The sequence below is a fragment of the Fulmarus glacialis genome, unplaced genomic scaffold, assembly GCF_000690835.1.
Source record: "Fulmarus glacialis isolate BGI_N327 unplaced genomic scaffold, ASM69083v1 scaffold26496, whole genome shotgun sequence".
Classification (NCBI taxonomy): domain Eukaryota; kingdom Metazoa; phylum Chordata; class Aves; order Procellariiformes; family Procellariidae; genus Fulmarus; species Fulmarus glacialis.
Window position 1 is genome coordinate 17,385 of NW_009216607.1, and position 13,679 is coordinate 31,063.

The window sequence follows — 13,679 nt, forward strand, 5'->3', positions numbered from 1 at the left end:
AGAGGGTAGGATTTGGAGGAAGCTGTGTCTGGTCTTGTAGGAGAGGAAGGGAAAAAGAAAGATAGTCTGTCAGCTGCACGTGCTTGTGCAGGGAGGAAAAAGTGAGAGATGGGAAGCTTGGAAGAGGAGGAAAGAATGTGCTGGAGAACTTGGGCCTGGTGGTAGTGATGTGGAGTGAAGCTCCACTCCGAAGTTGTGCATCTCAGGTTCCAAGTTTTGGGGTGTATGATAGTGACTCAGAGCCATCATCACTGGGACCTAGGGATTTCCCTCACGGTCTTTGAATCTGCCTCATCAACATGCTGCATTTGAATGCCAGCGAAACTCTTGTATCCGAGAAACCAGATTACCTTTTCCTTCCTGTTCTATTTTAGCAACTGGGAACTTTATTTCCTTCTTCTCCTCCTTGCCTTTCTTCCCTTTAGCTACTACCTTTAGATTGCATCTACCCCCCGTGGGTTTCAAAGGTAGAAACTGCAGGCCTTGAAGATCCTCACACAGTCCTGCTCAGGTGTGTGGATACTGATTGTGATCATCTATTAACACTATCAGCATTCCCATCGTTATATGTGCAGTTGTTGGCTCTTGGGGCGTAGAGCTGGAACGCAATGAATGAACAAATTCCTCGGGCGGGAGCAGCTGGAGAGAGGTGGTCAGGGAGCAGATGGTTACAGTGAGAGGCACGGGAGCACGGAAGCGCGTGGCAAGTTGGAGGTTGTAGCAGAGTAGGGAATTACATGGAAGAAGATAAAGACCTGAGATTGGGAAGAGAAAAAGCTTTGAGAAGCAGGTCGGGAGGAAGACAGGAAGCGAGGGCAGGCTCTAGCACAGCAGAAATGCAGACAGGCTGGGGGAGAAGGTACAGAGCTGGATCTAAGCTGAGTTGCAGACGGTGACAAGATAGAGAAGATTTCAGAGCAGGGGGGCAACAGTTTGTTCTGCTGTGAAATAGTGCTTGGTATTGTTTGATAATGAGGACCTACAGCTCAACCTACCAAGAGCAACAAAGGCAGCTCAGTTTCCACAGTCAATGCTGTTAACATGTTGCAGATTAAATCTCCAGAGCTGTTTCTAGATAGCAGAGAACAGGGTGCCATGAAATTGTTATCATTGACTCTAAAATATTTTGCCATCTATGAATAATTGTACCAAGCACACTCCCCCTGAGGATCTCAAAGAACCATGCAGATTCACCTGGGAATATTATGTGTATGGTGCAAGCTGAAAAACAGCGTGCTATATTAGAGGCTTGTTCAGTTGAAGAAAGCAAGTCAATGGGAGAGTTGGATTTGCACTCCTGCCTGCACAGCCTCTCTTCACCACTTTCCAACTTTTTGCAAGAGAGACACGAACTACTGAAAAACATGATGTGTTGAAGCTTGATCAGATCACAGGGCATGGGCTATGCTTTATAGGGAACGTTATACTGGAAAAAACAGGAGGAGGCAGCCCTGGGGGCTTGTGCTGGTGGGATGTGAACAATTTAAGACTATTTATCACAAACACAGTTGGACTGGAAGAGAATGACTTAGGGAATGGATTGCAAAGGGAAGGGAAGGGGTTTCTTGGGGTTGCCTTTGCAACTAAAGAGGCTTCGTGGAATCCCTTAAAGCATTCATATCTGTGGAGCGTACAACTTTTCCTCTGTGATGTTCTTGATGAATTTGGCAGGTGTGATGGAGGGGGGGAATGTTTATCATCAAAGGGGAATGAGTGAGGGCCTGTGCGGTACCTTCAGGCTGAAACCTGTCTGATTTTTCCCCCTGTGCCTGCCAATCTCTTTTGGAATCAGGGAGACGCCTCTTGAGCACAACCCCACGGCACCCTCTGTTCCTTTAGATATCCCGTAATTACTCAGTGCCACACGGGTTCCTGAAGATCCCTGGTTAACAGCCTTGGCCACCTGTTTGCTAGCCTCTCCCACAGTTAGTTCTTACTTTATGTACAGTGTCTTTGTCCTGGATTTCCCTAGAGATTTGTAACGTCCTGCAGCTCACCTCTGCTGGAATCTCTCTTGCAGTCAGTGAGCTTTCCCCCACCCTTGCTGCTTGGCCAGGTATCTCCCAGGCAGAAGCACTTCTGTTATACTTCACCAAAGGCTGATACCACCAAATGTTGCAAAAACTGCCTTTGTATTTCCATTGCTGCATTTGCATTGATTCCACCTTCCTCCTCCTCTCTTGGTCTTACAGTAAAGTGAGCTGGGCTAGCAGCGTGTCTTTGGTCATGTGTGTTCTAAGTTCTGGAAAGTTTACATCAATGCTGACTGTCATTAATACTGAGATATTTTTCTGTTTGTTTCATTGTAGGAAGTGAACAGAATGGGCTGGACTTTAACAGGCAGGTAAGACGCTCCCTGGGTTACCAGGTATTCTCCTGCTTTCTTGAATTACTGTTTTTTAATTGCTCATCTTGCTGAGTCCAAGGAAGCTACTGCTAAGAGATAAAAACTGTTAGGTCAGAAGCTACCATTAAACAGACCACATAAGTTCTTCCCTATTCCCCTTGTGGGATAGAATGACAGATTAACCTTTTGGTTTCCAGGCTTCTATTTCATAGAAGTTCAGTTAATTATAGAGTTTCTTTAAATAACCATTTGCTTGAGGCTTTTTCTGGCTTTTTAATTTTTTTCCATTGTCATTTAGAAACAAAAGGGACCTCATTTACACTGGCAAATGTGCAAATCCCACCACAATGCCCCATGCATTTCTACTGCTTGTGACACTGGCGCTGAAAGCACTGTGGTATGCAAGTCTAAGAGCACGGGGCTGACTCACAGGAATATCAGCAAGGACTGAAGATGAGGTGGTTTGAGGTCTTGGAGTGCGTAGGTCAAGACCAGGCCTGCCTACAACTGCAGAAGATTCTTCACAAGACAGTGGGAAAAGGGACAGCAGATAAAACCAAGTGCTTCTTGCAGGGCAAGCAAGTCCTAATTGCAAATGAACATGTGAGGGACCATTGTCTTTGCTGTGTTTGCTGTTATCCTCCTGCTTCATGCAGCTAAAAGCAACCCCTGTCTCACTGAGTGCCTGGAGATTTTCATATGTGGCTCTAAGAAATCCCTGAATCTCACATCAGAATTGCGAGGGCAGGAAGGTTACGGCCCTCCGAAGAGTATAGATCTTGAGTCTGTGCAGACACATGAGAAAATGCTCTCTGAGTCCAGAGCTAAGGACTCCTGTGGTCATCAGTGGAGCTGGACTCAGACCTTATAAAGAAAAGGAGGGGGTCTAGAGATCTAACCCACTGATCTGCCACAGGACTCCAGGGGTGGACCGGGGAGCTGGAGCGAAGAAAGCAAAAGGGGCTGTAGCACCACGGGTGGTCACTAGCATTTGAAGCCGATGTTGGCACTCTTAACAGTACAGCAACCTACCTGATTCCAACCGTGCATTCCCCAAGTTCAAGGGTTGCGATCCTTTGCAAAGGCTTCCTGCTAGCAGCAGGTGGGCAGCTGAACTTCTCGCTGTGACTGTTCTGTCCTTCAAGCTTGCCTTGGTGGCTCTTGTCTGACAGATGTCAGCAAGCTGCTGTTTGTTTGTTTGGTTTGGCTGCTCTGGTTTTTGGGTGGGTCGTAACTTCCTATCAAAGGTGTCTTAACATGTTCAGCCATCTTCCAGGTTTTTGGAATACCCAGCTGAAAACAAAAAGTCTTGTGTCTCCAGCTCTGTGCATTGCAGAGCCCAAAGCACAGGCTTTATACACGCCAAGAGAAGAATCCAATCTGCTTATAACTAGTGATAAAAGAAAATTCCCTCAAGATAGAAATAAGCTATGAAAGTACAAGATCGTTACATGTTGCAAACTTTTCCTATGGCAACACCACAAAGATGTTAGAACTGGAAGCTGGGCTGAGGTTAATCAAGGAGACATTATTGACTGTGGTGAAGCAGTGCTGATTTACACCCACTGATGATTTGACCCATTATCTTTAAGGTCCTAGTCCTCTGCATGCCGCTGAATGAGAGGATGCTGGTAAAGTTGTAGGGGCAGGCAGCCTCACAGTCAGTAGGATTTGGGCCAGAGTCTTCTTGACAGAAACATCCCCCTCCCAAAAAGAGATTGTGGTTTTGTGACACTCTTTTGTAGCATTCACTTTCCACTTTTGTTTTTCTCCTTCCACCAAAGGGACACCGCAAAATCCCTTTCATTTGTGCCAGCCAGCACATCTGTTTGTGTAACTGAGTAGCAAACCTGACTGGGGACTTATCAAGGTTTAAATAGCAAAAGCCTGTGAACAAGCTCATTTTAATGTTGTTTTTTAATCTGGTGCAATTCCTCAGAAATAGGTAGTGTCTGCAGAACGGGTTTGGCAGTGATGTCAGGGATGGGGTTGTAACAGTCCATGTGAGTGGACATAGGCATGTGCAAATGGCTCTTTGTCTCCCTCTCTTGGCTCTCTCAAGGCTGTGTATAGACTTGAGCCATTATTGTTATTGTTGTTAATATTTTAAAAGAGCATGAGCCCAAATGCACACGGGTTATACACTCACATTTCAGGTTGACCTCAGCTTTGGTGAATTCATCTTCAATTCAGCAAATAGATTTCAAATGACAAGAAAAAGGAAGAAGGGAGATATGGAAATATCAAAGTGTTTTCATGTAAAATCAGGTGCTGAGCTCTTTCATTAGGGGTGGAGGTTGGTGGGTTTTTTAATTTTGGTTTGGGGTTTGAGGTTGGTTTTGGGTGGCTTTTTTTTTTTTTTTGTTACCTTGCAATTCAAGTTTTCAAACTGAAGCCAGAGAAGTATGGTTTGAAACCCAACTCCAAGCTGAATGCAAGAGCTGCTGAGTGCTCTTTGACTTTATTTGGAGTGCTGGGCGCTAATCACTTTGAAGATCATAAATCTCACATCATTTAAGCCTCTCCCCCAGTCTTTGTAGATGGCCTACATTTCAGGTCTGTTTCCCTCCCATGTTATGCTCCAGGCGGGAAGAGAAGGGTGGAGTGACCTGGTTAGACCCCTTACTTGCCTACCAATTCCCTGCTGTGGCTGCTCTCACCCTGAAAATGGGGAGGAGGGAAACTCTTGCGGAGTTTGAGGTTTTCTCGCAGTTTGTGGGTCAGCCCTCTGCTTTATGAGAAAGCTGCCTTCTGATCCCTCAACCTATTTGGCAAACATTTCTTTCCCCCTCCCCTCTTCAAACTCTCCTCCCACCTGGATGCAACAGTAATTTGTATGTGAATGAGAGGGAAAAGGGTGTGTATGGAAAAAGAAGCATCTTCTGCCTTGCCTATCTGGTTTGGCTTTTTATTTAGTGAGTCTAATGCTGGTTGTTTCCTGTTTATATCAAGGGAAATGCAAAGAGACAGTAATAAACTTTCACCTTCAGTGCTGGCAACCTGGATAGGGACATCTGCTGCTTGATGGTTTGGGATTGTGTCCAGAGCGTGTCAGGGACAGAACTGAGTAACTCGGCAAACGTGGCTTCAGAGTCTTGCCACGAAAGGGCATCGAGTGGGACCAGGAAAAGATCTGACTGAAAGTGTTGAAATCAGAACTTTTCCTCGCTCTAATGTGGTGATCCTCACCAGGTGATGTTGCTGCGGTCTTACCAGGTCTTGTTTGGTTTATAATCCCATTGGTATACGCAGTGTTCAGCGTTTAAGGAAATACTGCATTGTTTGTTTTTGTAGATGGCTCTGAAGAGGGCTGTTCTAGAGAGTCAGGTAATTCATCCTGTGTCTGGAATTAATCCCTGAGATAATATTGCCTTCTGGAATACACACAGGGAGCTAGGGCTGGTGGTTTGGGAGACGACAGGGCTTGTGTGCGTGGTGTGAGTGCTGTAGCCCAGCACATAGTGCTGTGCATTGATCCGCAGCTGGAGGAGGAAAATACACAGATGCTGAATCACTGATTTCTTTTCCATCAGGAAAGTGATGTGTAGGACCGTGTCATCTGTTGGTCCTTGCTGCAATGCAGTCTCTGAGTGCCAGGGAGGAACGAAGGCTCAGATCTCCTCTCCTTCCAGAGGAGGGATGAGAGGTCCTCTCCAAGCCCCTTCATGCTCTCAAACACTGAGCTGCGCTCCAGTGCTGGGAGAGAATATGTCTTTTGAAATAAAGCTGAAAGGTTATGTGTTACCAGTGCAGGAAAGGCTTAGCAGGATCTGCATGTGCTCTGTATCCAAATATGTCATGCAGTTTCATTCCAGCAAAAGGCTAACTCTTGCAGACAGGCTGTCATTTGTTTAATGATAATGACAGGTTTGATACTTGTATCAATGTAAAGGTGATCCTGCCGTGAGACTTTACAATATTTCAGACAGACAAGCACTCACTAGTGTGCTTAGGCAGCCCAGGGCTCAGCACAGCTTGAATTTTCGTGTTCGTTCTTTACACCCATTACTTTATTTTCTTTGGTTTACACCAATCAGAGGATGTAATAAGGACATATATCTCTTTCCAACAGGCTTCCTAGAAATAGGATTTGTGATGGATTTACCTGGGAAAAGGAGGTAGCCTGGAGATGTATTGCTGGGGCAGGAAAGATCTTCAGGACACAAAGGGAAGCATCGAGAACAAAATAAGGAAATAAGATATGCAATTGAAGTGGCCTGGTATTTCATATGCACATTAGCTCAACACTTACATTTGCACGTCAGGTCGTACACATTGCCATTTTGACTGTTGCACATGACTGTAAGGGACACATTTCAAAATCCCTCTCTTACAGTGGTCAGCCAGCATTAAATAATTGAGCTGCTTAAGATTCCCAGTCAGTAGGACCTGAGTAAACTTTTTTTGGCTAATTGAGCATGTCTGCTAATATATGACAAAAGAGCGGTGCGGGACTGGGTCCGTTGAAAAATTCCTCCCTTCCAAAACCAAGAGAAGGATCCTGTGTGTTACTGCTTTGCTCTTGGCAAGAGGTGCCAAAGGGGTTCACCTCCCTCAGGATCTCCTTATCTAACTCATCTCCCTGCCCTGTTCATATCTGACAGAGTCGTTGTCCAAGAAAACTTTAATTTTTGAGGTTTACGTGGGATTTTCAACAGTTGTTTTGAGGTAATAGAGTGAGTTGTCTCAGGTCTTCACAGCTGATGTCCTGTAGACATGTGATATGAGAAATTAAAGTGGGCAAACTGCATCTGAGATCTAAAATCACTGGTGGCTCTTTTTCAGTGCCATTAATAACGCTCTGACCTTGTTTGGTACTTTCCACCCACACGTCTGAAGGTACTTTGCTAATGAATTTAGAATCCTGGTGCCTCCGGAAGGTAGGGAGGTGTTTAACCCTGTCTTACAGATGAGGCAGACACAGACTAACTACCTGGCTTTTCCCAAAGATGCTGAGCACCGTGACTGCAGTTGAAATCAGTGGATGCTTTATAGGACAGTTGCCTGTGGACATTGAGGCTATTGTAATCCAGGGACCTGCTCCCTGGCAGAGCTGGGATACGGACTCCGATTCTCTGATTCATAGTCTTGTGCTCAACCACAGACAAGTTCTTCCTCCCCTCCATCCTTTTGAAGGTGGAAAGAAGGGCCTAACTTGCTAGGTAGTTTGTTATTAATATCTGGGATGCAAAACTCCCTGCAGATTTAATTTTGCTCAATCAGGGCTTCCCTCCCCCCAGGGATCACTCTCATAGTTTTTCATTCCACTTTGTGTTCCCACCTCCCCCTAATCTCATGTGTTCCCTATATGTCATTTCTGTTCCTGCTTGGCTTTTCCCTGTGGGTAGTTCAGGTTTCAGTCTGCCCTCCAGATTTCCATCCCAGTCCTGCTTTGCCCTCCTCTCAAGGGGAGGTTCACATCCTGCTTCCTTCTTCCCTCTGGGGATCAATTCAGATTTCACTCTCTCTTCTTCTCTGCATTGCCCCAGGGTATCAGCCTAAGTCTTGCATCTGCTTTTCATCTCTTGAGCCTTCACTAACTGGAAATCAGCCCGGCTGTCCGCATCTGCCTTGACTGACACTGGATCTAAGCTGAACACTACCTTGGCCTTTCCCTTTTGAAGTTTCCTTGCTCTGTCCTAGGGATAGACTGATTGCATAAATTTGTATGTGTGCTGTTTCTTCATTGAAATGCAGCCCTTTGGGAAGGCATCAGAGAAAGCCCTGGCTTGAGGGAAAGTCCTCTGCTTCTATATATGGCACTGTTTTGCTTAGGACAGATATGTAGAGGAACCCCTTCTTCAAGCTAGTTTTGTTCTGGCGCCTTGCAGAGGCCCTCAGATGAGATCGCTGGGAATGAACTCCAAAACAGTCCGGCGAGTCTCTGGGGAAGCTTATGAGGGAAAGGGGGATGGAAGTAGGAGGAAGGATTTGGCCTTTTAAAATTTTTTCTCAAGTGGTGGACTGAAACCACTGAGTTAAATTTATGTTAGTCAATAACTGTTGGCAACAACCCAACATGGCTTCAGAGTTGGCTGGATTGTATTTGTTCCTTAAGATCCAGCTGCAGTCCGTTCACAAACTCCTGCTTTCCTGCTCCAGGCTTCTAAAGAGCAACCTGTATTTATAAGGTATTTCCTACGCTTGTTGCCTTGGTCCACTGGCAATATATCTTGTACAGCTGTTTCAAAGCTGTCTTGGAGATGAGGGAGAGACAGACAGGTCTTCTCTTTGTGCAAATTCTCTGCTCTAACCGGGCTCCTATCATCCTTTCGGAAATATTTTCTAGGCTTGCAGGGGACAAGCCCTATTTTCATGGACCTGTCTAAAGGGACATAACAATTGTTTCCACAATAGAAACTAAGCTCAAGGCATGGTTGTCACTGTGAAACCACTATTTAGGTTGCCCGACACCTTTTTAAGCGGTGAGTTGCACGAACTACTGTGCATGGATATGACTCTTCTGCCTACTAGAGAATGGCTCATCGGTAATAAGGAGAGGACTCCGAATTCTTGAAGGCCTTTCATCTGGTGAGCTCCAAGAATTCAATCAAAAGCCTGCACCACCCAGCAAGGGTGGGGCCCTACACCCATTTTGCAGAAGGGCAAGTCATAGCATAAAAAGGTGAAGGTGATGGGGTTTCAAGCAAGGCCTCTAATTTTGGAAACCTGACATCAGAGTGCACTTTCTCTCTTCCCAGAGGTGCTGATCTGCTAGCGCTCCATGTGAAATCAGTGGGCTGAACCGGGGCTGCTCAGCCCCTTAGGAGTCGGATGCTGGGTTTATGCTAGCCAGAAACCCTCTTGCCCTACTTCCCCAACACATAGAAGTTGCCCAGAGCCACCGAGTTGGGACCAGAGAACTGGCTCTGAGCTCCCTCTTCCCTTCAATCACTAAGACTTCATTCCCTCCACCCAAAATGAAAAACTATGTGATACTCTCCAGCGAAGTTGATTTTTCTCACTCTCCCTTTCTTTTTTAATTATATTACTTGTGTGTTTTAATGCAATCCCTCTAGCTACTCTTCTTGTGTCCCAGTTCCCTGGGGCGTGGCAGCTGGTGCCAAAACTACTGTGAACCAATCAGAGAAACCTGCGGAGTTGGGATGGAGCCAGCCCCAGTCACGGGAGCCGTCTGATTCCAAGTTAATTCCTTTCAAATGCAGGATGTGGTGGAAAGTACTTTGCTACTGAGAGCTACCTGCACCACGACTCACTAGGTGGACACTGCTCTGCCCTCCTCATGGATGACTGATCCAGGGACATCGGTTCTGTACAGCAGGGAGGCAGTGCCAGGTATTTAGATGGTTTGTGACTGGTTGGCAGCCAGAGGGCACAGAGAATACAGAACAATCGCAGTCTGCTCCCCCTAGACAAGAGATCCGTGGAAAGGGGAAATTTTTCGTGCAGGAAATTTGCAGAACAGCTAAGGGTCTGGTTCTGGCCCCAGAAAAGCCCAACAAGGCAACTTTGCTGCTGACTTCAACAGGAACGTGATTAGACTCCAGGGAACCTGTGTGAGCATGCAAGAGGGCATGGGAGAAGCCATGAAGCCTGGTGTGTCTGAAATCGGATTGATAAGGAAAGGGGCAGGGATGCAGCCCAGGGTGGGAGCAGAGAAGATAAGCGCAAAGGTGTAGGCAGAGGTGGAGTTCTGGAGAGCTTTGGAAGTTGGGCAAGTGAAATTGAGAGAGATGTAGGGAGCAGTGCTGCAATGTATGAGAAGGTTGGGGCAGAAGAGCAGGACCTCTGGGCTGAGGATGGCTAGGGAGGAATGGGCAGGGAGAATTCTGGAATGGAGACATGAGAGAAATCACAGCCTTAATTGTGGTAAAATTGTTTTCCATGCTTTGTTTGGAGGTTCTCACCATTCTGATCGAGAAAATGGCATCTTCCCCTCCCCTTTTTTTAAATACCTCCAATTTAGCATGTCCACAGGCCTTGGCAGAGAAGGTACCACATGCCTGAGCACCAACAGTAAGAGCGAAGATGCTGTAAATTGTTGCTTTTCAGTATCTTTTTGCCCGTTCTGTGCTCCCTGAACACAGATCACCATACAAAAGCACTAGCTAGCTTCTGTGCTCCTGAAGCTCTTGCAGAGGCTGCAGTCTCTAAGGGAGAGCAGCCCTTCGTCAGGATGTGCCTACCTGAGCAGGTGTCGATATGAGCATGGCCATTCGGGGCAGGTGCTCTTCCCACCTCTGGTTTTGGTTCTCCACTCCCTTGCCTAGTGCCTGCTTTTGAAGCCTGCTGTGCTACACGTGATCATTTTGAGGCTTAGCGTTCAGCACAGAGGAGAGGGGTGACTTCTTTCTTTTTCCTGTTCTGTTTAAAAGCAAAAACGCTAGGGAAATGCTGCATCAGAAAGCCCGTGAATGCAAACCTGAGTGTGGCTCTGTTTGTTTTCTTTTCTGAAGCATGTAGCTCGGTTGTTCTTAAAGTTTTGCTTTCCCACCCCCACTTTTACTACAGCTAAGGCACAACTATTAACATCCTGAGCTGAAGCTCAGAGGATGAAGCATATCAGATCAGGCCTCAATTAATAAACTCAAAGGCCTCATATAGCTGTGATGCAGGTGTGTTGAGGTTAGGGATTACATTTTAATTTTTCGGTGTGCTGTCATTGCTGAGTTTTAGGATATAGTCTGTTAGGCATTCAGCGTGGGATTAACTCCCCTTTTGTCATGCTGACAGCTTCTGAAAAATCCCTTCAGTGTGAAAGGATATCAAACATTATAGGGTGAATATCGTTGCATTGACATAAGGGTTTTCTGCTTTCTTCCTGGGTGTCTGTTAAGCCTTGCCGTACATGCAGGATAGTACATGTGGAAATAGTAATTGCAAGCCCATTATTATTATTGCTATAATTTATTATTAGTGTGTTTTTTATTTTATGGTGCCCACGTGTACAGGTAATTCACAGAGAAGTACACTTACGCCATTGGAAGGTGGGAAGGCTTAGTTAACTGCAATAGCCTTGGATCCAGTTTTGATACCTGTTCCTACCATAAAACTTCCTCCCTTGACTTCAGGCAAATCACTTCGGGGCAGCTTCAGACAGCCCTGTTGTACTGAATAGCGCTTTGGGAGTGACTCAGCCCTGGAAGAACCGTGCTGTTTGTTTTCAGTGTGGGGCAGCTGGTTCAGACCCTCTTAAGTCTGTGTGCACCTGATCCTCTTCTATCCTGTGAAATAGCCTTACTACTCTGCCACAGGGGCAGGGAGGGATATGAGTAAGTCAAACTCTTGAACAGTTGTGAGTTGCTGACTATGAGATAAGCCAGATACGAAGGCAGATAAATATCTGTTTCAAAGAGGTTACCGTCTAAGTAGAAACTACACAACAAATATGATTGTATTCTATCTTACAATAATGACCGCAGTTCCTGCCTAATAACTGGTACTAGAGAAGGCTGACACGGCCTTAACGGCCTCGCTCTCGCAGGGTACGGGGATCTCTTATCTAGATTTGGGGAAAGCATCCGAGGCTCTGGGTGCTGAATCAGTCAGTGGGTCCCACCTTTGCAAAGAGGATGATGGAGCGGTGCTTACATTACATCAGAAGTGCTCATCAAAAGGAGGTGTCTTGGGGCTGCATTCAGGCTGCCTGCTTTGGTGTCTAATAGATGAGGAAGACCAGTTCAGATTACCAGTGAGCAGTGACCTTAAGCTGGCCTTATACAAGGAGGGCTGCAGCCAGAGTCCTGCCCAACCAACGGGATCTGATCGTCAGTCCATTGAATCAAATGTGGGCCGGTCGGTCTGTCTGTCAGAAGGGTATAGCCTTGCACAGGGTGAAATCAGAGCTGCTAAGGTGAATCTTTCCAACTTCCTCATGTAAGGCTGGCTTTTTACAGCTTTGCAATATGTCTGCAGGATGTTTTCATGAGCCGAATGTTTGCCAAAAGTTCACAGATCAGTTACAAAACAGATGTACTTTTTTTTTCCTCCCCTTCTTCCTACTGGTAAGGAAGAGTTTGTGCAGTAATTGCAGGCAGGTTGGGAGATGTTTTCTTCATAATTCTCCTTCTTATGAAATGTTTATGAAACACCTTCCACAAATCGGTTACGCAAGCAAGCTGAAGAGCTTTGATCATTTTCCATCGCCCTCAATATGTTTCTTAGTTTGTTTTGCTTTTTGTTTTTGTTTTTAGGCCAGAGATAGGTAAGAAACAATCCATCCTTGGCCAGGCCCAGCAGACGTGCTAGCCAACTAAGGAAAGGACTCTCTTTCCATCCAGTCACCCTTCCTGTGTTTTTCACTCTGATTGCCTGGGGGCAGCTGACCCTATTTTAAGGCTGTGAAAACATCCACTTGAGATTTGCAAGTGTGATTCCTTTCCTATCCCGGAGAAGCCCCAGGTAGCTCTATGTACCGGTGCCGCCACCTGCCGTTACCTCCTCGGGAGGAGCCCCAAGGTGCTCCCAGCCCTGCCCGGAGACTCCCCTCGAGCCCAAGGGGAAGAAGGTCCCCGTAGATTCACAGCTGGCAACCCAGGCTCCGCACCTCTCCCTAGCTGTCAGTGGGCAGGATGTGTTTGCAGAGCATTACTTGGTCCCGCTGTTTTACAAGTTCGTTTTTCCTTAGGCAGTGTTATTTCCCCAAATCAAATTCAAAGGCAAGAAACTTAGGTTTGCTCTGAATGACTTCTTGTTCCCCATTCCCTGTCTGGCCTGATCGTCATGTAAAACCAAGGTCCTGCGGAACCACAGTGGGATCTGGTCCTGGTTTTGACTAAATCACTGTTGCTCACTTGCGATGTTTTAGCAGAGTTCTCATCAAATTACCTACCTGAGGTGATGCTGTGATCATTTCAACCTTTTTTGGTTCCTTAAAGAAAGCTTTTCTCATATTTGTGGAAAAAGCCTGCAAATATGAGTCAGATGCACTGGGAAAGGAGAAGGCAACTCCTCCCCTTGTTTTATTAATTTGAAATTTACATTATTTTAAGAGAGTCTTATGATATTGAGTGGCCTCGCCCACAATGTGTGTGGTTTTTTGGGGTTTTTGGTTTTGGTTTGTTTAATGTACAGTTGGTAATACTGCCGGTTTAGCCAGGGAAAAAATGAAGGTGCAGGATTTGCATAAACCACCCCAAAAGTTTTGGATATACCCCGAACTCTTGCTAATGAACAATTAGCCAGCTGCAGGCCTGTTGGGGAGAGGAAGAGGAGGGAGAGGTAAATTTGAGCCTAAACCCAATGAAAATAGGTGCAGGGGAGAAGGATTTGTCAAGAACACCCAGGTTCCCGCCCACTGCGCAGGAGGGAGCCAGAGAATTCCAGGGACGGGGGAAGGAGCAGTGGGAGATGTTGTTGTTTTTAAATCGGG

At 46.1% G+C, this 13,679-nt stretch overlaps 1 protein-coding gene across 1 annotated transcript in view; it reads left to right on the forward strand.

Annotated features, from left to right (window-relative positions):
- The window catches only part of POU2F3 (POU class 2 homeobox 3), a 42,089-nt gene that overhangs the window by 14,323 nt on the left and 14,087 nt on the right, over positions 1 to 13,679 (forward strand). The window contains exon 3 of the mRNA XM_009579375.1: positions 2,310 to 2,344. Within this exon, the coding sequence (XP_009577670.1) occupies positions 2,310 to 2,344 (35 nt within the window). The remainder of the gene's footprint in view (positions 1 to 2,309; positions 2,345 to 13,679) is intronic.